A 24,953-nucleotide genomic window follows, 5' to 3' on the forward strand; every position below is an offset into this window, starting at 1 on the left:
GACTTGGCCTCCACTGCCTACCATGGCAACAGATTCCACAGATTCACCACCCGGTAGCTGGTATATTTCGTCCTCATCTCAGTTTTAGGTGGACATCCCTTTACTCTGAGGCTGTGCTATCAGATCCTAGGCTCTCCTACCGATGGACACATCCTCTCCTTGTCTACTCTGTCTAGGCCTTTAGTATCTTGTAGGTTTCAATGAGATCCCTCCATTATCCTTCAGAACTCCATTGAGTGTGGCCCAGACACATTAAACACTCCTCATTTGCTAAGCTTTTCATCCCTGGGATGACATGATTTGAGAGTTAGGGGGCAAAAGTTTAAGGGTAACATGAGGGGGAATTTCTTTACTCAGAGAGTGGTAGCTGTGTGGAATGAGCTTCCAGTAGAAGTGGTAGAGGCAGGTTCGGTATTGTCATTTAAAGTAAAATTGGATAGGTATATTGGACAGGAAAGGAATGGAGGGTTATGGGCTAAGTGCAGGTCGGTGAGACTAGGTGAGAGTAAGTGTTCGGCATGGACTAGAAGGGGCAAGATGGCCTGTTTCCATGCTGTAATTGTTATATGGTTATATCAGATCAATCTTGTGAACCCCCTTGGGACCTTCTCTAGGGCCAGCACATTGCTCCTTAAGTATGAGGCTAAAGTTGCTCCAGCTGCAGAGATTCCAAATGGGACTGAGATGAGGAGAAATTCCTTCACTCAGAGGAAGAAAGCCTCTCAAAGTCTAACCCTACATCCCTGTCATGAGAGACGAAAGCGGGTAAGGCCAGCCAACAGGGCTCTGGTGAGGTTGGATAAGACAGTCTCCTGTACAGTGGGTGCAATAGATTGCAGAAGCATTGATGAACTCCAACCAGACCATCGACATCGATGGAGATGGCAGGTCATCGATGGTCTATGCTCCCCTGGGAGCTAAGGGCCCAAGAAAAAATAAGTAAGAGGACACAAACTCGAGGACTGTTCTATCCCTAGAGGATAGCATCACTTATTGTATTGAAGAAGTACTGTAGGTGGACAGATTTCTAGACAGAAAAGGTGTTAAGGTGCAGAGATGGGATGGTAGTATTGTGATTAGTGCAACGCTTTACGGTGCCAGGGATCCAGACACAGTTCCCTCCACTGCGTGTAAGGAGTTTGCACATTTCCTCCGTGACCATGGGGGTTTCCTCTGGGTGCTCCAGTTTCTTCCCACATTCCAAATGCATACAGGTTAGGGTTAGCACGTTGTGGGCATGCTCTGTTAGTGCCCGAAGTGTGAGGACATTTGTGGGCTGCCTCAGGATCAGTGCAAACCGTCACTGCACTGTATGCTTTGGATGTTTTGATGTACCTACGACAAATAAAGCTAATCTTTAAAAGGGTTTCAAGGACAAACCCAATCATCCTTCCGAACAGGCCCTGAGACATTAAGACCACAAGATATAGGAGCCGAATTAGGCCATTTGGCCCATCGAGTCTGCTCGGCTATTTCATCATGGCTGATCCATTCTCTCTCTCTCTCTCAGCCTCAGTCTCCTGCCTTCTCCTGCAACCCTTCATTCCCCAACTAATCATGAATCTATCACCCTGAAATATAAACGCTGGGATCATCCTTGTGAACCTTCTCTGTATCTTCTCCAAGGCCAGCACACTGTTCCTTAGAAACAAAGCCCAAACCTGGTCCTCCAGCTGCTGAGCGCAATGGGACTGAGCTGAGGAGAAATTCCTTCAATCAGAGGAATGGAAACCTGTGGAATTCTCTATTCCAGGAGGTGGGCATCAATGGATATATTAAAGGAGAGGGCGGATAGATTTTTAGACACCCAGAAGATGGTAAGGTGCATGGGCAAAGAGTGGGAGTATGGTATGGCAATGGAGGACCATCTATGATCATATTGTATAGTGGATCAGTCTTGAAGCAGTAATAATTAATGGCTACTATCTACTATCACTGCAGAATTTCAATGGACACATGTGACCTGACAGTTTGCTGTAGTTTTCATCTATTGTGAGAAGATGCTGCATGCACCAAACCAGACAGAAAATGGCTGACATGAGGATGCTCTCAATCATGCCAGTGTAAAATTGCACCAGTATGTTCCGGCAAGGATGGAATTTTACCAACTGTCGCAAAAAGTACAGAATATAATGTTACATCTATGATCCTATTGTTTGATTGATGGAACAGTCTCAAAGGGCTGAATGGCCTCTCCTGTACCATCACATCCATCAGACGCTCTTCATACGTTAGGTCGGAAAATGACAAATACTTACTGTTCAGTGTCAAGTCCCAGAAGGCGCAGAGTGGCTTAAAATTCTCCTGTTAAAGAGACAAGAAGCAAGTTCTCACTACATTACAACTTAGAATATGACATTCAACTCACATTAACGCGGTGCCATCTGTGAATTTCAAGTGTGTTAACAGCAAGTGAAGTACACATTGTTGGATATGAAAGACATGACAGATGATTTCAGAAGTAGGAGAGTTTCAGAGCTGGAATATAGCTACAAGATACTAATAGGATCAAAGATCACAGCCTCAGAAAAAAAGAGCGTCCCTGTAGAACAGAGATAAGGAGGAATTTCTTCAGCCAGAGACTTGTGACCCTGCAGAACTGTTGCCACAGAGGTCTCTAGAGTTCAAGTACCTGATATATTTAAGGCAGAGATGATAGGTTCTTGATTGGTAATGAAGGCGAGAGAATGGTGTTGGCTACATTTCATTAGGAGTTTGAGGAGATCTGGTATGTCACGAAAGGCTCTATTAAATTTCTACGGGTATACACTGGGGAGCATTCTAACTGGTTGCATCACTATCTGGTATGGAGACTCCAATGCACAGGAACAGAAAAAGCTGCAGAGGGTCGCAAACTCAGCCGGCTGCACCACGAGCACGGGCCTCCACATCGCTGAGGACATCTTCAAAAGCCGATATCTCATGAAGGTGGCATCCGTTATTAGGTGCCATCACCTTTCAGGAAATGCCTCTCCTCATCAGGAGAAGGTACTGGAAACTCAAGACCCACACTGAAGATGTTAGGGACAGCTTCTTTCCCTCCACCATCAGATGAACCCATGAACACTACATTGTTTTTTTTTGCACTGTTTATTTATTTACGTAACTTTATTTAGGGATAGAGCACAGTAACAGGGCCTTCTGTCCTGACAAGCCTGTGATGCCCAATTACACCCAAATTACATCTTTGGAATATGGGAGGAAACCACAGCACCCAGAGGAAACTCACATGCTTTCGGTAGCTTTGTTCTTATATTACACTATTCATTTGATTTTTTATATATTTCATATTATAACTTATAGTATTTTTTATGTATTGCACTGTACTGTTGGTGTAAATCGGCAAATTTCACGACATACTGAATGCCAGTGATAATAAACCTGATCCTGATTCAGCATGAAGATTCCGAAATTAAGTGTTGCAGCACTATCACTTACCTGCAGAGGGCAGAGGTGAGCTGTGCCTCTTTACCTATGACTGCAGTGCCACCCACTGGTATTTACTGGTATTGAATACCAGACAAACCAGAACCAGTGGAGAAAGCTGGGTGTTCAATAACTAGGCCAGTGAGAGGTTTGTGACAGCTGGTTTACCCGACAAGCTGCCTGGTGGAGACACAAGGGACTGCAGATGCCAGAATCTGAGCAAAAAGCAAACTGCTGGAGGCACTCAGGGTGTCGACCAGCGCCTGTGGATGCTGAATCGATGATTCAGGTCCTTATCAAATGTCTTGACGCAAGACATCGACCTCCCCTCTCTCTCTCTCCACAGAGGCTGCCTGACCTGCTGAGTCCTTCCAGTACTTTGTGTTTAAACTGAAGGGGAATGAGAGGTGATTTAATAGAAATGCTTAAGGTGATAAGAGGCATAAATCAAGTGGAGAGCCAGAGCCTTTCTTCAAGGAGGAAATGGCTAATACAGGAGGGCATAATTTAAAGGTGATTTGAGGAAAGCATAGGGGCAGATGTCAGAGGGAGTGGTGGGTGCCTGGAATGTCCTGACAGGTGGAGTGGTAGAGGCAGATGCACTAGGGACTTTTAAGAAGCTCCAAGATCAGCACATGGATGATAGAAAAATGAAGGGCTAAGTAGGAGGGAAGGGTTAGATAGATATTGAAGTAGGTTAAAGGTCAGCGTAACCTTATGGAACTCTTTGCTACAGACGCCCGTGGAGGCCAAGGCGATGGATATATTTAAAGAAGAGATTTATAGGTTCTTGATTCGTAAGGGTGTCAGATGTTATGAGGAGAAGGCAGGAGAATGAGGTTGAGAGGGATAATAATGAGCCATGATGGAATAGGAGAGCAGACTCAATGGGCTGAATAGCCTAATTCTGCTCCTATGTCTTATAGCAGGGGGTCACAAACTTTCTTATGCCATGGACTTCTACCATTAACCAAGGTATATTAAAGAGTTTCTTCGGATACATAAAGTGTAAAAGAGAAGTAAGAGTGGATATTGGACAACTGGAAATGATGCTGGAGATAGTATTGGGGACGAAGAAATGGCAGATGAACTGAGTAAGTATTTTGCATTGGTCTTCATCGTAGAAGACACTACTAGTGTGGTAGAAGCTCTCGGTGTCAGGGGTCATGAAATGTGTGAAGCTAACATTACTAGGCAGAAGGTTCTTGAGAAACTGAAAGGTCTGAAGGTAGATAAGTCACCTGGACCAGACGGTGTACACCCCAGAGTTCTAAAAGAAGTGGCTGAAGAGATCATGGAGGCATTAGTAATGATCTTTCAAGAATCACTGGATTCTGGAATGGTTCCGGAAGACTGTAAAATTACGAATGTCACTCCACTCTTCAGAAGGGGAGAGAGGCAGAAGAAAGGAACCTAGTCTAGCCTCAGTGGCTGGGAAGATATTGGAGTCAATTGTTAGGGATGTGGTTTCAGGGTACTTTGAGGCACATGATAAAATAGGCTGTAGTCAGCATGGTTTCCCCAAGGGAAAATCTTGCCGAAGAAATCTGTTGGAATTCTTTGAAGAAATAACAAACAGGATAGACAAAGAAGAATCGGTTGATGTTGTATGTTTGGATTTTCATAACGCCTTTGAAAAGGTGCCACATATGAGGTTGCTCCACAAACTACAAGCCCATGGTACTACAGGAAAGATTCTGGCATGGAGAAAGCAGTGTGTGACTGGCAGGAGACAAAGTGTCCAAATAAAGGGAGCCCTTTCTGGTTGGCTGCAGGTGACTAGTGGTGTTCCACGGGGGGGGGGAACCGGTTGTGTTGCAACCGATTCTTTTTACATTATATGTCAATGATTTGGATGATTGAATTGATGACTTTGTTGCACAGTTTGCAGACAATACAAAGATAGGTGGAGGGGCAGGTAGTTTTGAGGCTACAGAAGGACTTACACAGATTGGGAGAATGGGCTAAGAAGTGGCAGATGAAGTACAGTGTCGGGAAGTGTATGGTCATGCACTTTGGTACAAGAAATGAAATGGTTATTTTTTAAATAGAGAAAAGATAGAAAAATCTGAAGCGCAAAGGGGCTTGGGAGTCCTTGCACAGGATTCCCTAAAAGGTTAATTTGCAGTCGAGTCCATGGTGAGGAAGGCAAATGAGATGTTAGCATTCATTTCAAGATGACTAGAATATAATGTAGAGAGTTCATAAAGCACCAGCGAGGCCTCACTTGGGATGCTGTGAGCAGTCTGGCTCCCTTATCTTAGGAAGCATGTGCTGAAACTGGAGAGGTTTCAAAGGAGGTTCACAAAAATAATTCCAGGTTTGAACGGCTGGGATATGAGGAGTGTTTGATGGCTCTGGGCCTGTATTCACTGGAATTCAGAAGAATGAGGGGAGGCCTCATTGAAACCTATCGAATGGTGAAAGGTCTTGATAGGGTGGGTGCAGAGAAGATGTTTCCTACGGCAGGAGAGTCTAAGACCAGAGGACAGAGCTTCAGAATAGAGGGGCATCCTTTTAGAACGGAGGTGAGGAGGAATTTCTTTAGACAGAGAGTTGTGAATCTGTGGAATTCTTTTCCAAAGGCAGCTGTGGTGGCCATGTCTCTGTGTATATTCAAGGCAGATGTTGATAGATTCTTGATTGGTCAGGACATGAAGGGATACAGGGGAAAGGCTGGAAATTGGGGCTGAGAGGAAAACAGATCAGCCTAATTCTGCTCCCATTTATTATGGCCTTATGGGTCTGTGGACCCCAGGTTGGGAGCCATGAGGTCTTAGGGTCTCATGGAAATTATCTGCCTCTACCACCTAAGTGTGATTCCCTCCAGCAGTATATTGTGCAGGGTGGCTTAAGTATTATTTTGTCTTGACTACTGATTTATTCATCATTTTTCTTTCTCTCTATTTTATTATTTATATAACTCTAATAAAGTAATTCCTTATAACCTTTAACATGTGCACAGTCCCTCATTTGTTTCCGGATACATCTTGCTGCCAAAGCAGAAAAGAACAAGGAAAGGATTTTAAAAATATTTTCCATACAATGACTCTGTGACTCTCGGCAAAGGATACCAGCAGGTGATGGGAATGAGGAATGATGGTTACAATCAAATCAGTTATAATCTACTTCAATTAAGGGCATGGATGTAAAGCTGAGGCTTTATAAGGCATTGCTCGGACCACACTTTGTGTATTATGAGTAGTTTTGGGCCCCTTATCTAAGAAAAAATGGGCCGGCATTGAAGAGGGCCCAGAGGAGGTTCATGAGAATGATCCTGGGAAAGAAAGGGTTAACGTATTAGGACCGTTTGACAACTCTGGGCCTGTACTCGCTGGAGTTTGGAAGAATGAGGGGGATCAATAAATCCTATTGAATATTGAAAGGCCTAGACAGAGTGGACATTGAAAAGGTGTTTCCTGTAGTGGGGGAGTCTAGGACCAGAGGGCACTGGCTCGGAAAAGAGAGTCTTCCATCGAGAACAGGAGCAAGCAGGAATTCCTTTTGCCGGAGTGTGGTGAATCTGTGGAAGGCCATGTCATCGGGTATACTTAAAGCACAGGTTGACGGGCTCTTGATTAGCTTCAGGGTGTCAAAGCTTACAGTGAGAAAGCAGGAGAATGGGGCTGAGAGGGATAATAAAGCAGCCATGATGGAATGGGAGAGCAGACTCAATGGGCTGAATGGCCTAAATCTACTCCTGTGTCTTATGGTCTTATAATGAAGAGGTGTGAGAGGCTGACTGGTACGTATGTTGAGAAGGAATCTGTTTATGCACTGCTGAAGAAGCCTGGAGGGTGGGAGGGACAGGGGACACGTGCAAACTGTGGGGCTCAGTAACAGCAACAAAAAGCAAGGAGAGCATTAACACTGAAATCAAAAGGATCGGCACCACTGATATCTGAGCAATGAACAGAGAAACCTGTAACGAGCTGACTGCCACAGGCCGGCCATACCTTAGGGTTCCTGTGTTTGATGCGGATCCTGACGGATTCGGAGAGGTTCCTGATGGTTATGTTCCCCACGCTACTCGCCACCACGAAGCTTTGCAGGGAGAATTCACGCGGGTCCTATCAAAGCACAGATATCCCTGTTAAATAGGCAGCGTGACACAGGCCTCAGAGAGGTGTCAGTGAGGCTCCAGGCACGAGACTCGTGTGTCCGGTGAATGAGGGGGGGTGGGAAAAACACAAAGGCAGTGAGAGATGCGGAGGAATAGAGGCAGACTCGGGAAGAGAGGAAGATGGAAACAGGCTTAGAGAAGGGGCAGAGAAGGAGAGAGGGAAGAAGGGTGAGAGACAGAGGGAAGCAGGGAGAGGTGAAGAGAAAAAGAGGGAGAGGGGAGAGACAGATAAAGAAAGAGAAGGGGAGAGAGATAGAAAGAGGGGGGAGAAAGAGAGAGGAGGAAAGAGGCAGAGGGAGAGAAAGAGAGAGGAGGAAAGAGGCAGAGAGTGATGAGGGAAGAGAGAGGGAAAAAAGAGAGAGCAAGAAAGAAGAAAAAGTGTGGAGAGACAGACAGAAAGAGGAAGGGGAGGGGAAGAGGGGAAGGCAACAGAGAAAGAGAGGAGGGCAATAGCAAGATAGAGACAGTGAGACAGGGAAACGGAGAGAGTGGGAGAGAGGGAGAAAGTGAAGGGAGAGGGGATGATTATGAGAAAGAGGGTGATAAAAAGGAGAGGGGATGAGAAAGAAGAAAGAGAAGGACAGGGAGAGGAGGATGTAAAGAGAAAGCTAAAGGCAGGAAGTGTTAGAGAACTAAGAGAGAAACTGAAAATAGGGGAAGAGGAAAGAGAAATAGAGAGAAGGAATGGGACAGGGAAAATGTTAGAGAGAATGGGAATAGGAAAGCCATATTAAAGAGGAAGCAAGAGGTGGTACTATTGGATCATCCTCGTCACTTTTCAAACCTATCTCCTGCTTTCTCTATTCATGTCCTTCTGTCTCTTTCATTTTCTCCTTTAACCCACTCTATCACTCTCTCCCTCCTGTGGCGCCCAATTACACTCAAGTGACCAATTGACTTACCAATCAGTACGTCTTTGGAGTATGGAAGGAAGGTGGAGCACCTGGAGGAAACCCACACAGTCACAGAGAGAACGTGCAAGTTCATTACAGACTGCTTTGGGAATCGAACCCGGGTCGATCGCACTGTCATAATGTCACACTAACCACAATGCTACTGTGCACCCCTTGAGACAACTGGAGCAAATGCCTATGAATTGTTTCTTTTCACATTTTTGAGCTCATTACAAAAGAATGCAAGACCCACAACCTCAGCCCCAGCCTCTTTGCTTGTTCCTTCGGGATCAGGGTGAACCAAATCTTGGGAGAGTTCCCTACATTGCGGTTACTTTAAAGCATGTTCAGAACGATCGACTAGGATACATTTCAAAGCAAGTGTTCTTTTTGCCCCATCTGCTGCATATTCCAGTGGGAACATGGAAGGAATGATTGACAGAATGGATGTAGAGAGGATGTTTCCTACAGTGGGGATCACAGGGCACAGCCTCAGAGGACAAAATGTCCATTTAGAACAGAAATGTGGAGGAATTACTTTAGCCAGACAGTGGTGGAATTGATTGCCACGGGCAGCTGTGGAGGCCAAGTCATTGTGTATATTTAAAGCAGACACTGACAGGTTCATGATTAGTCAGAGTGTCAATCGTTATGGAGAGAAAGCAGGGGAATGGGATTGAAAAGGACAATAAATCAGCCATGATGGAATAGTACAGCAGACTCGATGGGCTGGATGGCCTAGTTCTGCTCCTACGAATAAGGATATGGGATTTGAGTAAATGTGTTGCTGATGGATTCAGTGGGCCAAATGGCTTGTTTTTGTGGGCCTAGGACTGACAGATGGGCTGCCATGGAGCAAAAGTTGTGTGACTGGGTTAATAGAAGAGAGGAGAATTAGATTCTACACCATCTGGAAAATGGGGCTCTGTCCACACTTCTCGCTACCTCAGCAAAGCAGTGAGTATAATCATAGCCCCCCCCCCCCCCCCACCGCCCCCCATCGGGCAGAACATACAAAAGCCTGAAACCACAATCAACTGGGCTCAAGGAAAGCTGCTATAAGATACTGGACGGCCCTCTAACACAGTAAGATGTACTCCTGACCTCACAATCTACCTTGTTATGATCGTGAACTTTACTTTTCTGCCTGCACTGCTCTTTGTCACCGTAACACTTTATTCTGCATTCTGTTACCGTTTTCCCTTCAACTACCTCAATGCACCATAACCACCAAAGAGCTGCGGATACAGCCCAGCACCTCACAGCAACCGGCCTCCCCTCCACGGAGCCCGTCTACATTTCCCACTGCCTCAGTAAGACAGCCAGCCCACACATTCTGTCATCTCCCTCCTCCCGTCGGGCAGGAGCTACAAAACCCTTAAAGCACGTACCACTAGACAGCCTCTGCATGGCCACTTGCACTTCGCCCTAGTTGTGCTCTAATATTCTACAGTACACGCTGTGAATTTCTGATTTTCTTGCTGCGTCTCTGATGCCACGTGCCTGTGCAGATGCTGCAAGCAAGATTTTACTTCCATCTGTTCATACGTATTCTGTGCATGTGACAATGAACTTGACTTTGACTTTGGTTCTGGTGTCCACTACGGAGGAGGAGGTCATTCCCAGCTCCATCAAACCCAATCCTAATGAAGAGAGACATCAGCAGGCAGGAGGCGAGAGGGTGGAAACTGGTCTGGGGAAGAGTGGGGATGAAACAGCCCATGAGGGTAGTGGATGTAGACATTCAAATGTCCGGTGCTTACCTGGAACAACCCTGTCCTACTGAAGAAGGCAAACTGGGCCCTGGAGACCTCACTGATCTCTTCTGCTGTCAACTGCTCAAAGACACTAAGAGGGAGCTCGATTTCAGCTAGGGGGTCGCTCAGCGGTTTCCCATCTAAAGCAACCTGTGGGCCAGAGAGAGAGAGACATCAATCATATCATGACAACAGAGCAGAGAGGCAATATCTCTAGAACACGCCTTGATCCAACAAACTCATCCATCTTCCAAACCATTCCCCTCATCAATCAAGACTCACCTGCATTGCTTCATTAAGCAGGGAATTTTACCTTCAGGGTAAAAATTAATCCTTCTGCACTCTGGGTTTGTACTCAACAGAGTTCAGGAGGATGCAGGGGATCTCATTGAAACTTACCAATTACTGAAAGGTCTGCATAGAGTAGACGTGGAAAGGATGTTCCCGTCAGTAGGAGACCCTGGGATCCGAGGACACAGGCTTCAAATAAAGGGACTTGAGTTTAGAACAGAGATGGAGGAATTTCTACTGCCAGACAGAGGAGCATCTGTTGAATTTGCTGCCACGTGTGGCTGTGGAGGCCAAGCCATTGGGTATATTTAAGGCAGAGTTTGATCTGTTCTTGATTGGTGAGAGGATTAAGAGTTATAGGATATTCTGTCCTCTCTAGCCCTTTACCTTTGCAACTCACCTGGCTTCACGTATCGCCTTCTAGCTATCCTCCTTCCCCTCCCCCCCCCCCATTTTATTCTGGCATTTTCCCCCTTTTCTTTCCAGTCCCAAAGAGGGGCTTCGGCCTGAAACAGCGATGGTTTATTAACTTCCACTGATGATGCCTGATCTGCTGAGTTCCTCCAGCATTCTGTGTGTGTTGCTTTGCAGACTTTCTCATGTTTATGAGGAAGAGATCAGCCATGGAACAGAGTCGATGGGCTGAATGGCCTAATTCTACTTCTGTGTCTTTTGGGCTTATGGGAGTATACTGCAGCTGCTGAAGATGTTTCAGCTTGCCAGTACAACCATTGTGTTTCTATTTAAGTAGGGAGATTGATCGGGGAAGATCAGGAGAATCAGAATCGGGTTTAATATCACTTGCATCTGTTGTGAAATTTGTTGTTTTGCAGCAGCAGTACAGTGATAATAACAGCTAAATTACTGTAACACACACACAAAAACCTGGAGGAGCTCAGAAGCTCAGGCAGCAATTGTGGAAAAGAGTTAACAGTCAACATTTTGGGCCGAGACCCTTCATCAGGAAGAAAGGGGCAAGATGCTGGAATAGAAAGGTAGGGAGAGGGGAAGGAATCTGATAGAAGAGGAGCGTAGACCATAGGAGAAAGGGAAGGAGGGGGGGACCCCGGGGAAGGTGATAAGAGGTAAAAGGCCAGAGTGGGGGAATAGAAGATGAGGGGAGGGGAAGAGAGAAACAATATTACCAGGAGAAGAAATCAATATTCATGCCATCAGATTGGAGGCTCCCCAGATGGAATATAAGATGTTGCTCCTCCACCCTGAGTGTGGTCTCATTACCGCACAAGAGGAGGCCATGGACTGACTTGTTGGAACGGGAATGGAAATCGGAATTAAAATGTTTGACCACAGTGAAGTTCCACTTTTGGTGGATGGAGAGGAGGCGCTCAACCAGTATATTTACTTTTTTCTAAAGTCAAATTAAGTAAGTAGTGGGAAAAGAGAAAAAAAGTAGTGAGGAGAAGTGAACATTTAAAGCAAAACTGCTGATAATGGAGTTCTAAAACTAAAAAAAAAGAAAATTGAGTGGAGACTCTCAGCAGGTCAGGCATGATGGACGCATCAAATGACTTTTTGGTGGCCAATTCACCGGGTATATTCAAAGTGTAGGGTAATAGGTCCTTGATTAATCAGAGCTTCAAAGGTTCCAGGGAGAAGGCAGGAGAATGGCATTGAGAGAGACAATAAATCAGCCATGACTAAATGGTGGAACAGACTTGATGGGCTGAATGGCCTAATCCATCTCCTGTGAATTATGGTCTTATAAATGCTTTCCCAAAGTCCATGTAGACAACCTCCAGTGCCCTACCCTCTTCTATCTCCAACTTAATTCCAGAAAGGGTAATATTTCTGTTGCTGTCCTTGAATTCAGGGTTTGGCCTCGGGTGGCCCTGTGGACTCGATTCCTTGCTGGTGTCACCAACTGAAGCGTCGCGGGAAATCAGAACATCAAGACAACGAGTGCAGCTGTCGGAGGCCTCGGCACTCAAGTAATTTCTCTCTCTCTCTCTCTCTCACACACACACACACGCACACGCACACGCACACGCACACACTCACACTCACGCTCACACACACACACACTCACACACACTCACACTCACACACACTCACACACACACACACACACACACTCACACACACACACACACACACTCACACACACACACACACACACACTCACACTCACACACACACACACACTCACACACAGACACACACACACACTCACACTCACACACACACACACACACACAGACACACACACACACACACACACACTCACACACACACACACACACACACACACACACACACACACACGGGATGAGTCTAGGGTTTCTCAAGTCAGCTGAGCTTGAATAAACGTCACTTCAGACTGTGACATCGAAACAGTGATCTGTTCCTCTCCCCTCTCACAGTGGGAGGAGTGACACCTCTCTTTTCCCTGTTAGTGGGAGAGCGAGCCCGCGGCATGTTGGCTGAACAGTGGTTTCTGTTGGACTGCAGATCACGGTCTCTCTGCGGGCTTCGCTATCGCTTGCTTGGTGAGCGGTGGGTGCTGACGCTTCCTGCTGGAACAGGGAGGGGGAGAGGGGAGGGTTGATGCTTTGCTGCTGCTTGTGTGCATGGGGGAGGGAAAAGGGGGTCTTTGGGGCTCTAACGTTCATTCTCTGGGGTTTCTGTTTTATGGATATCTGCAGAAAGTAAGAATTTCAGATTGTATACTGTATATGTTCTCTGATATTAAATGGAACCATTGAATCATTGATGACCAGATAGATACTGTGTAAAAGTCTTAGGCGTGTGTACACACACATATTATATTTTTATTTATATATATAGATAGATAGACAGAGCTAGGGTGCCTAAGACTTTTGCATAGTATTTTAACTTCAATTTACAATTTCCATTAAAAACTGAAGGGTTTATTTTGCTCAAATGAAAATCTGCTATATTCACATAACTCCAGAATAGCGAGCATGAAGGACATTGAGCTCATCAGGGAGAGAATCTCATTGCCATATGCAGTACTGGTTACCCTAACTATCTGTGCCTAACACTTTTGCATGTAATAAGTGTCCATTGAACACCACTCCCCCCATGGGAAGCTCGTATACGGAGAATTTCAGCTCCTCCCACCTAGCCGCCGTTTAGCTGATGATATCATGGCGCCAGTAGAGATTAAATCTAGCGTGCAGAGACTCTTTTCACTTCCAGGTTGCTGTGGAGCGGGTAGACAAGGGTGCCACAGAAGCAGTAAACACAGGAGGTATTCTGCAGTAGGGTGCACACTTTAGGTAAGTATTTGCCACTCTGTGAATGTTTAGTGTCTGTTTGGTCCTGCCACTTTGGAAGGTCAGTTTAGCTAAGTGCCTGTGACCGAGTTTAGATTGAAGGGTTTAGTGCCTGTCTTGTCTTGTAAATAACTAGTTAACCTACTTACCGGTAGTGAGTGCCTTCTGTCCCCACGCATCGAACCCGCAAATCTGATTTCTCACAACATCGTCCCACCCCAGACAACTCACCTTTAGCTCGGACTCCTCTCCATCCTGGGACCCAACGCTGAAGGAGGTCCCATTGTACGTCTGAGAGTCGATGGCGGAGATCCCAATGGCCAGGTTGCGGGTGGTGATGCTCACCGATGGTCCGCTGAAGATCATCTTGGCGGTCAATGCGTCCACAGTCCTCAGGGCCCTGAGGGCAAGGAGGAGCAAGCAGGGTGTCAGCAGGCACAGGTCATTGGTTCTGAACCCAGCAGAGGTTAGAAATGCAATGCATCTCTTTAGGAATGAGGGGCAGATATTCCAGGGAAATGACAGGGTAGATGTCGACATGTTCCCACTTGTGGGACAGTCAAGGGCAAGAGGACATTTGGGTAAGTACATGGATAACAAGAGTTCATTTCGTTTAGAGATACAGCCCAGAACAGGCCCTACTGCAACCACAGGCCATGCTGCCCAGCAGCCCACCTATTTAACCCTAGCCTAATCACACAATGGTTTACAATGACCAATTAACCTACAAACCCTTACGTCTTTGGACTGTGAGAGGAAATCGGAACACCCAGAAGGATCCCATGTGGTCATGGTGAGAACGTACAAGCTCCTGACAGACATCAGAAATGAACTCCGAACTCGAACTCCCCAAGCTGTAACAGCGTCGCAATAACCACTACAGGACTGTAGGGCCCCACGTAGACAGAAATGGGCCAAACACAGGCAAATGGGGCTACTTCTGTGGGCATCTTGGTCTGCAAGATGGGCTGAAGGGCCTATTTATTCTTGGATAGGTGCATGGATGGGAGGGATATTGAGGGCTATGGTCCAGTTGCTGGTCGATGGGAATAGGGGGAATAATGGACTAGATGGGAGAAAGGGCCAGTTTCTGTGCAGTAGTGCTCTGTGACTCCATGCCTCAGAATTGGACCCATCTGCTGAGGGCCACTCACACTTGAGAGGATGTGGTGAGTGCGTTGTCCGAACTGGAGAGGATGTTGGACAGAACGATCAGCACAGTGTTTGCCAGAGACGAGTTGATCTCGGACACGATGACGATCTGATTCAGCTTCTCCACCATCTGATTCACCTCTTCCCGAGTCAGATCCTTGTCCGCAGAGAGGTCCAGGAGCTGGTTGGCCACTTCAGCTGCATTGTCTGCAGTAAGCAATGAGAAAGGGTGAAGTGTTACACTTGGGAAGATCAAACTTGCCAACTGAGTACAAGGCTAATGGCAGGACTCTCAGCAGTGTGGAGGAACAGGGGGATTCTAAATTGACAGAATGGTTAAGAAGGTGTTTAGGTGTACTGACCTTTATTAGTCCGGGGACTGAGTTCAAGAATCGTGGGATAATATTGCAGCTTTATAAAATGCTGGTTGGACCACACTGGAATATTCTGCTCATTTCTGGTCACCTCACTATAGGAAAGGTGTGAAAGCTTTAGAAAGGATGCAGAGATTTACTAGGATGCTGCCTGGATGAGAGAGCATATCTTATGAGGAGAGGTCGAGTGAGCTAAGGCTTTTCTCTTCGGGGTGAAGGTGGATGAGAGGTGAATTGACAGAGGTGTATAAGCTGACAGAAGGCGTTGATTGCAACACGCACAAAATGCTGGAGGAACTCAGCAGGCCAGGAAATGAATAAACCATCAATGTTTCAGGCCGAGACCCTTCTTCAGGTCCTGATGAAGAGTCACGGCTCAAAACGTTGACTGTTCTCTTTTGCATAGGTGCTGCCTGGCCTGCTGAGTTCCTCCAGCATTTTGCGTGTGTGTTGCTTGGATTTCCAGATCTGCAGATTTTCTTGTGTTTGAGAGGCACTGATGGAGTTGACAAACAAGAGACTTTTTCCCAGGGCAGAAATGGCTAATACTAGAGGGCATTGTTTTTAAGGTGACTGGAGGAAAGTACAGGGGGATGTCAGAGGTAAGCTCCTTTACACAGAGAATGGTGTGTGCATGTAAAGTCCGGCCAGGTTGTGGGTGATGGAGACAGATACACTGGGAACTTTTAAGAATCTCTCAGATAGGCACATGGGTGATAGAAGAATGGCGGGCTATGCGGGAGAAAAGATTGATCTTCGAGAAGGTTAAAATGACAGCACGACAGTGTGGAGCGAAAGGCCAATACTGTTCTATATGTTCCATGTTCCAAACAGGTTACATAGACTCGGGCCATGCAACATCACGGGAAACCAGGATGGGGTCCTCAGAGGGTTGGGGTGAGATCCTTGGGGCCCAGTTTACAGGATCACCATGGAATCATCGGTAATCAAAGGACCAACTAGTACAATCCTGTGCCCTGGTCAGTGCAAACCATCGATACTGCGATTTGCAGTAATGCAAGAACAGACAAAATTTATTATTTTTGTTTGCATTTTGAATTTAATTAGCTCTTTTTTTCCATAAGGCTGAATTGTTGATGCTTTGTAATGCCAGCCTTCATGGCTGAGAATCTGATCATAGCCAATCAGAGCAGATCCTTTAACTTATCACATGGGCGTGGAAACACACAGTGAAATGCGCCATTCGTGTTAACAGTCAACACAGCCTAAGGACGTGCTGGGACAGCCCGTAAGTGTCACCACACATTCCAACGTCAACTTAGCATTCTCCGATCAAGATTCTTAGTTCTTCTCCCCACCTGCCTATCACCTCCCCCTGGTGCCCGTTCTCCTTTTTCTCTGTCTCTCATGGTCCACTCTCCTCTCCTGTCAGATTTCTTCTTCTTCCGCACTTTACCTTTTCCACCTATCACCTCCCAACTTCTTACTTCATCCGTCTCCTCCGACTGCTTTCACCTATCACCTTCCCTTTCCCCCACCTTCTTATTCTGGCATCTTTCCACTTCCTTTCCAGTCCTGATGACGGGTCTCGAGCTGAAACATCGACTGTTTATTCATCTCCATAGATTCTGCCGGACATGTTGAGTTCCTCCAGCATTTTGTGTGTTGCCAAATTAGCAGGCACACAATGGTCAGCAGAACAATACAAGCAACAACAGGATAAGAACACACTTTCCTCCCTAACACACACAGACAGGTTCGATAGTCAGGAGAGGCTGGCTTCGGTCCTCCAGCTTCCAAACGCAGTACAGGCCTCCAACCATCATACCCAATATAGGTCACCTCCAGGCCTCGAGCTGCCAACCCTAGGATAGACCATCTTCCAGCCTCAGGCCTCCAAACCCAGTACAGGCCACCTCCAGGCCTCTAGCTGCCAACCCTAGGATAGACCATCTTCCAGCCTCAGGCCTCCAAACCCAGTACAGGCCACCTCCAGGCCTCTAGCTGCCAACCCTAGGATAGACCATCTTCCAGCCTCAGGCCTCCAAACCCAGTACAGGCCACCTCTGGGCTTCCAGTCTCCACATTAGGACAGGTTGCCTTTGGGCCTCCATCCTCCATCCCTAGGCCAGACCGCCTCTAGGCCTTCAGTTTCCAGACAACTTGATCACCTCTATTCAGCAGCATTGCTCTTTGAGTTAAATAAAAACTATAGGAATTTATGGGAATTACCTGCAGTCACCTCCGGGAGGTCACTAACATTGGAGATGCAGTTGCTCATGTCAGGTGGCTCCCAGTAAGACGTGTAATTCTGCGTGTTTAAAGCGCTGTTGAGGCAAGCAAAAGATTACAGTTAGAGCTACATGTCAGCCACAGAACAAACGTCCAGCTTCACGTTGGAGGATCTGTATAGAGTTGCAATGTATTTTTCTGAAGGTCAGGCAGTTTGGGAATGGAATAATTGCAGCTGTTTCCAGGTCCAACATATCGGGGTGGTCATTGGCTCTAGAAGGGCCTTGGGATTTTCTCACACTGTTTTCTTCTATAACTGTCTCTTAGAGTCATAGAGAAACAGGCCCGCCAGTCCATTGAGTCCATGCTGAACTGTTATTCTGCCCAGTCCCATCGAAATGCACCTGGACCATAGCCATCCATGTATGTATTCAAACTAGAATTAAAATCGAACCTTCATCCATCACTTCCACTGGCACACTCTCACCACCCTCTGAGTGAAGTCCCCCTCATGTTCCACTTAAACATTTCACCTTTCACCCTTAACCCATGACCTCTAATTCTAGTCTCATCCAGCCTCATTAGAAAAGGCCTGCTTGTATTTATCCTATCGATACCCCTCATAATTTTGTATACCTCTTATAATTATTATCATATTAACTTACTATTGTAATCTTATGTTTAAATGTTTAAAATGCATTTGGACAGGAACTAGAGTAAAGTTATTCAGGACTGAACTAGGCCCATCAACTTGTCCATACTGACCAAATTGTGTAACTGTGCCAGTCCCATTTGGCCCACATCACACTATACGTGTGCTTTCTCTACACCTGCCCATCTGTCTTGAGTGAATCCTGATCAAAGACCTTGGATATCTCTCATATCCCATCCCATGCACCATCAGCCTACAGGCCATGCCACTCAGGGACCTGAGCTAGTAATGTTTTATGCGACTATATGTGCTATCGTAACTATATGGACTGTGCGTGTCTGTGTTTTGCACCTTAGTCCTGGAGGAACAGCACTTCCTTCAGCTGTATACGTGGTTGAATTATAAACTAAGTTGAACTTGAACTTTAACTCTCCACGTAGATGCTGCCTGACTTGCTGAGTTCTTCCTGCATGTTGTCGTGTGCTATTCACAACATCGTATTTGTACCCACCTCTACCATTTCATCTGGCAGCTTATTCCATATACTCTGCAAGCTCTGTCTGAAAAGCTTGCTCCAAAAGGTTCCCTTAAATTGTTCCCCACTCACTTTTAGCCTATGATCTCCAGTTTGGAGACTCAGGTGTAAAGAATGTGGCTGTTCATGTGTCTCTCACAACTCAATAAACCCCTACAAAGTTAAGTCTCAGCCTCCTGTGATCCAGAGAAAAAATGTCACAACCTATCCAGCTCCTCCTTTTTGCTCAAGCCCAACAGTCCTGGGAACATCCCTTTCCAGTTTAATGACATAATGGGATTAAAATCATACAGGGTCCTCCAACAAAAACCAACTACTTCTTCTCTTGAGGGAAACAGCTTCAAGGGGGAATATTACCCTTGCTCTACACTCAGTGGCCAACTGCTCATTAATGCAAATATCTGATCAGCCAGTCATGTGGCAGTAACTCAATGTATAAAATCATGCAGGCATGGTCAAGAGGTTCAGTTAAATGGGCATACTATGCTTAATTATTCCTTATATCTTGTTGGAAAACATCACTCTGGGTTGTGTGGGTTTTGTCATCGTTATGAAACAATTGAGCACATTCTAATACAGTGTGAAGTGTATAAAGTTGAAAGAAATCAAATGCAGGCTACACAACTCTCGTTGGGGTTGATAGTTCTCTTTTAAATCTTTATTAACTTATGGGAGTGACTTTAGTCACAATATTGTCTTTCTTACAATCTATAGGGCTTTTGGGGCAATCTAGTTTCCATTTGATAAAGGACTAGTAAGAGTTTTATTTCCCAGTTCTCCACACCAGACTCCAGTCCAGTTGGTGGTGGTAATGCACCTTTAAGTTGAACTGCCAACAGCCATTAAAAGTTAGAGGAAGTTCAGTCGTTGTTCAGACCAAACATCAGAATGGGGGGAAAATGTGATTTAAATGATGAATAAACTCTTCTCAGGCTTCCAGCCAGGTACAGGTATCAAATATAACCAACATTTCGATGACAAACTTGTTAGGTCCAGTGGTATTTATAACCCATCATCCATTTCTCCTGATTGGTTAGCCCTCATCCAATAAGGTTTCCCTTGCTTACAATCGAATTCCAGTTCTTACTTAGAACAAGACCTTCAGCTTTGCTAAAATTATTTTCCTCTAGTTTTATTTCAATGGCTTCCTTTATCAGGCAGTCCCAAAACCCATTAGTTTTGTGCAGTGAAAGTCAATCCTATGGCCATTGCAAATGCAGTGTTCTGCTGCCACCAGTTTCTCCGAGTAACCCAGATGGTTACACCTCATATGCTCCTTGATGCTCGTTTCCACTGTGCCGATATACGCTGCTCCTTCCTCCCAAGGAGTCCTGTAAACACAAATCGGTCGGAGACCCAGGTCATCTCTGACCCGCATAAGCTGTGATTTGAGCTTCCTTATGGGTTTGTGGATGGTATTAATCACTGAGAAAGCATTAGATCCTTTCTTTACAGAGAATGTTGTGAAAAACAACAAAAAAACATCCAGTGCGCAGCAGTTCTGGGGGTGAAAAACCTTGTTACGAGAGAGGTGGGAGCAGAACATCCAGACTGGCTCAAGCTGACGGGAAAGTGACAATAACCCACATAGCCGTGCATTACAACAGTGGTGTGCAGAAAAGCATCTCTGAACACACAACACATTGAAACTTGAAGTGGATGGGCTACAGCAGCAGAAGACCACAAATATACACTCAGTGGCTACTTAATTGGGTACATGTGGTGTAAAGTGGCCATGAGTGCGTGATTCTATTGTACGTAGGACGTTGAAGGAGACTGTTCAGCCCATTGAGTCAATGCTGGCTCACTGAGCAATCCCATTAATCTCATTTCCTCTCTTATTGGTTGCTAGATTCACCAAATGATTCCAAGCATGAAGAGTACAGGTGGATAGGGTTGCAAAGAGATCTTTAGGCACATCGACCTTCATAATTCAGAGTACTGAGTATGGGGAGTTGGGATGTTACACTGAAGATTTTGCTGAGGCCTAATTTGGAGTATTGTTTGCAGTTTTTGTCACCTACCTGATGGAAAGAGATCAATGAGATTGAAGGAATACAGAAATAATTTACAAAAGTTGCCCGGACTGGAGGACCTGAGTTGTAGGGAAAGATTGAATAGGTTAGGACTTTATTCCCCCGAGCGTAGGAAAATCAGGGATGATTTGATAGAGGTACACAAAATTATGTGGGTATACATAGGATAAATGCAAGCTGGCTTTTTCCACTGAGGTTGGATGAGACTAGAACTAGAGGACATTGGTTTAAGGGTGAAAGGTGAAATGTTTAAGGAGAATCTTCACTCAGAGGGTGGTGCGAGTGTGGAACAAGCTGCCAGCCTAAGTAGTAGAATTAGGCTTGACTGCAACATTGAAGTTTTGATAAGCACATAGATGGGAGGGGTATGGAGAGCAATGGTCCAGGTGGGGTCGTTGCAACTAGACAGAATAATAGTCTGGCACAGTCTAGATGGGCTGAAGGGTCTGCTTCTGTTCTGTAGTGTTCTATGACTCCATGAAATGTTAGATTACCAAAACTAAAATGTTACCAAAATGTTAGATTGCCTGAATTCATTGAAGCGCAGAAATTCACAGGCAGTCAACACTTCTTTTCCATGCCAGCCTCCAAAGAGGTTATTGAAGTTATTGAGCAGTAAGAACAAGTATGTTCCAGTTTCAGGGTTACCTCTTGTAGATGCATCTTGTTTACATATGCGACATATGCACCATCAGTAACGTGGCTTGGCAGAATTAAATGTTTACATTTCAAATGTATTTATATTTTACAGAACTTTACTTGAAGCAATGAGATTGCAAAATAACTCAATTCAATACTAATGAGATAAATATGGTAACACGACTTAAAACACAAGAGCAACTCACACAAAATATGCAGGAGGAACTCAGTAGGCCAGCAGCATCTATAGAAAGATGGATTTCCAGCATCTGCAGATTTTCTCTTGTTTGTTAAAATTCAAGATATTCTGCAGATGTTGGAAATCCAGATTAACGCACATCAAATGCTTGTATGAATGATGCCAGTCAACAGTTTGGCTCCAGAGATAGAGACTGAGAGTTTGAAAAATGGGAGAGAGGTGTCTTCAATGGACCAAATGAAAGCTGGAGGCAATATTGATGAAATTGAGGAACTCAGGATTGGTGCATGAAGCGGCCAATGCAGTCATCAATGTAGCATAGGAAGAGTTGGGAAGCATTACCAGTGAAGACTTGGAACACAGACTTTTCTAACCACATTGCTACACCTTGGGTTTGGAGAATATTGGAAGAACTGAAAGAGAAATCGTTGTGTGTGGACCAGTTCCACCAAATAGCGAAGAGTGATGATGGAGCTGAATGTATAACACAACTCATTTTTCAGTTACTTTCAATTCAAAGCTTATGAGGGAAAGGTTGAGCATTTCTTATAATTAAAGTGGTTGCCTAATAATTGAAGACTTAAGAGAAGTTTGGATAAGTATATGGAGGGGTATAGTCCAAGTGTGAGTCAATGGGACTTGACAGAACAATGATTCCTTCTTGTACTGCTCGATGGCTCTATGACTCCAGTGCTCTAGAGCAGCAGTTCCCAACTTTTTTTTATGCCATGGGCTAATACCATTAAGCAGGAGGTCTATGGACCCCAGGTTGGAAATCCCTGCTCTAGATAGTGTTGTAGAACTGAGAACCCGAGGGGTACAGTTGCACAGACAGTTGTGAAGGCCAAATCATTGGGTATATTTAAACTGGAAGTTGATAGGTTCTTGATTAGTCAGGGCATCAAAGGTTATGGGAAGAAGGCAAGAGAATGGGTTAAGAGGGATAGTAAAGCAGCCATGATGGAATGGTGGAGTAGACTTGATGAGCCAGGTGGCCTAATTCTGCTCCTATGTCTTAAGGTCTACATATTTCCCTGAAAATGGCATTTGGAATGCATCCTTCACCATGATGATGTGACCACATGTAGAGTACTGTGTGCATTTCTGGGCCCTTTATCTAACAAAGGACATGCTGGCACTGGAGAGGGTCCAGAAGAGGTTCACAAGAATCAAAGGGTTAACGTAAGTACTGCAGTTCTGTCTCCCAGAATGTCCTGGTAATGAAAAGGTTAACACATACATGTCATATGCATGTCTTTCCATAAAGGCTAACAGAAATCAGGCCAAACAGCTTGTAAGACTGGTAGAGAACAGGCTATGTTAGATGGTCGTACAGTGAGCTTAGAGTCATTAGGTCATACAGCACAGAGAAGATAGATAAAGATTAAAGATTAGCTTTGATTGGCACACGCATATTGAAACATGCAGTGAAATGCGTCACCTGCATCAAACCAAATCAGTGAGGATTCTGCTGGGCAAGTTTCGCCATGTTTCTGGCACCAACATAGCATGCCCACAACTCACTAACACATGGGTATGTGTTTTTGGAATGTGGGAGGAAACTGGAGCACCTGGAGGAAACCCACGCGGTCACAGGGAGAACATACAGACGGCAGTGGGAATCGAACCCTGATCTTACAGCTGGTGCGTTAAATCATTAATTGTTATGCTATCATGTCACCTCGGTTAGAACGTAGCCACTTCAGCTCCACCAGACCATGCCGACCCAGATTCCCAGTTAAGCTAGTCCCATTTACCCATGCTTGGCCCATAAACATTTCCTACCCATGTATGCTTGTAGAATAGTTAGTTAAAAATGTTTGGAGGAGAGTTACCATTTCCTGCTTGCATACAGGCCTCGATTTAACTGGCAGAGCAGATACTGAGTGGCATTTGGTCTCGTCTCCGTCCACATGTATTGACTGGGGTTCTCATCAGAAGAGCAGTTCACTGTGGATAAAGAACACAGGAAACATGAGAGTAATATACACTTTAATGCAAGAGAGCCTAGTCCATCGGTGGATACAGTTCAATCCATCACAGGCAAAACCCTCCCCATTTATATGAAGCACGTCTACATGAAGAGCTGCTACGAAAATCAGCATCCATCACCAAGGACCACCACCATGCTCTCAACTCGCTGCTGGCATCGGGAAGGAGGCTTAGGACCCAGACGAACAGGCTCAAGAACAGCTATTACCCTTCAGCCATCCAGCTCCTGAACCAGCATGGATAATTTTACTCACAACTCTGAACTGATTCTACAAGCTACAGACTCACTTCAAAGATCTACATCTCATGTTCTCAGTATCTGTTCGTTCATTATTTGCCACGTCGTATGACTTGGGCGATTATGGTCTTTCCAAGACCATGATTGTTCTTGGCAAATTTTACTACAGAAGTGGTTTGTCATTGCCTTCTTCTGGGCAGTGACTTTACAAGACAGGTGACCCCGGCCACTATCAGTACTCTTCAGAGATTGACTGTCTGGCATTACTGTCACATAAGCAGGACTTGTGATGTGCACCAGCTGTTCATACAACCATCCACCACCTGCTCCCATGGCTTCACGTGACCCTGATGAGGGGCTAAGCAGGTGCCACACCTGACACAAGGGTGACTCGCAGGCTAGCAGAGGGAAAGACCACCTCACACTTGCCTTGGTAGAGACGCATCTCCACACCATCACCCTATACACTCAGTGGCCACTTTATTAGGTACACCTGTACACCCGCTCGTTAATGCAAATATCTAATCAGTCAACCGAGTGTCAGCAACTCATAAAAGAATGCAGACATAGTTCAGTTGCTGCTCAGACTAAAAATCAGAATGGGGAAGTAATGTGATCAAAGTGACTTTGACCATGGTATAATTGTTGGTGCCAGGCGGGGTGGTTTGAGTATCTTAGAAACTGCTGATCTCCTGGAATTTTCATGCACCATAGTTTCTAGAGCTTACAGAAAATTGTGAGAAAAAAAATCCAGTGAGCAGCAGTTCTGTGAGCGAAAAGACACTTTTTATGAGAGAGATCAGAGGGGAATGACCAGACTAGTCCAAGCTGACAGGAAGGTGACAGTAATTCAACCAACCACATGTTACAACAGTGATGTGCAGAAAAGCATCTCTGAATGCACAGCTCATTGTACCTTGAAGCAGATGGGCTACGGCAGCAGAAGATGGATGATCTCAGTGGATACATTATTAGGTACAGGAGGTAGCTAACAAAATGGCCACCAAATGTAACGTCTGAACTCATGTACTCAATGTCCTAACAGATGAGCACCAATGTGTTAACTGCCTTTTTCAGCATAAACGTTGCGCCATTTCCAACTTAAGTATTCAAACATCAGGTCTCCCACCACCATTCCTCCTACCTACCATGAATCTTCTCTCTGCTTAAGGAAGCAGCCCAAAATTGTTGTGGTT

At 45.4% G+C, this 24,953-nt stretch overlaps 1 protein-coding gene across 5 annotated transcripts in view; it reads right to left on the reverse strand.

The window, feature by feature from the left end:
- The window catches only part of adgrg6 (adhesion G protein-coupled receptor G6), a 161,718-nt gene that overhangs the window by 29,132 nt on the left and 107,633 nt on the right, over window positions 1-24,953 (reverse strand). For all 5 annotated transcript variants that reach the window (XM_073050438.1, XM_073050437.1, XM_073050435.1 and 2 more), the window contains 7 exons: window positions 23,363-23,477; window positions 17,467-17,561; window positions 14,902-15,106; window positions 13,979-14,147; window positions 10,206-10,349; window positions 7,383-7,496; window positions 2,259-2,304 (listed from right to left, as the gene is read on the reverse strand). In XM_073050438.1, the coding sequence (XP_072906539.1) occupies window positions 2,259-2,304; window positions 7,383-7,496; window positions 10,206-10,349; window positions 13,979-14,147; window positions 14,902-15,106; window positions 17,467-17,561; window positions 23,363-23,477 (888 nt within the window). The remainder of the gene's footprint in view (window positions 1-2,258; window positions 2,305-7,382; window positions 7,497-10,205; window positions 10,350-13,978; window positions 14,148-14,901; window positions 15,107-17,466; window positions 17,562-23,362; window positions 23,478-24,953) is intronic.

Source organism: Hemitrygon akajei, chromosome 7 (assembly GCF_048418815.1).
Source record: "Hemitrygon akajei chromosome 7, sHemAka1.3, whole genome shotgun sequence".
NCBI classification, from domain to species: Eukaryota; Metazoa; Chordata; class Chondrichthyes; order Myliobatiformes; family Dasyatidae; genus Hemitrygon; species Hemitrygon akajei.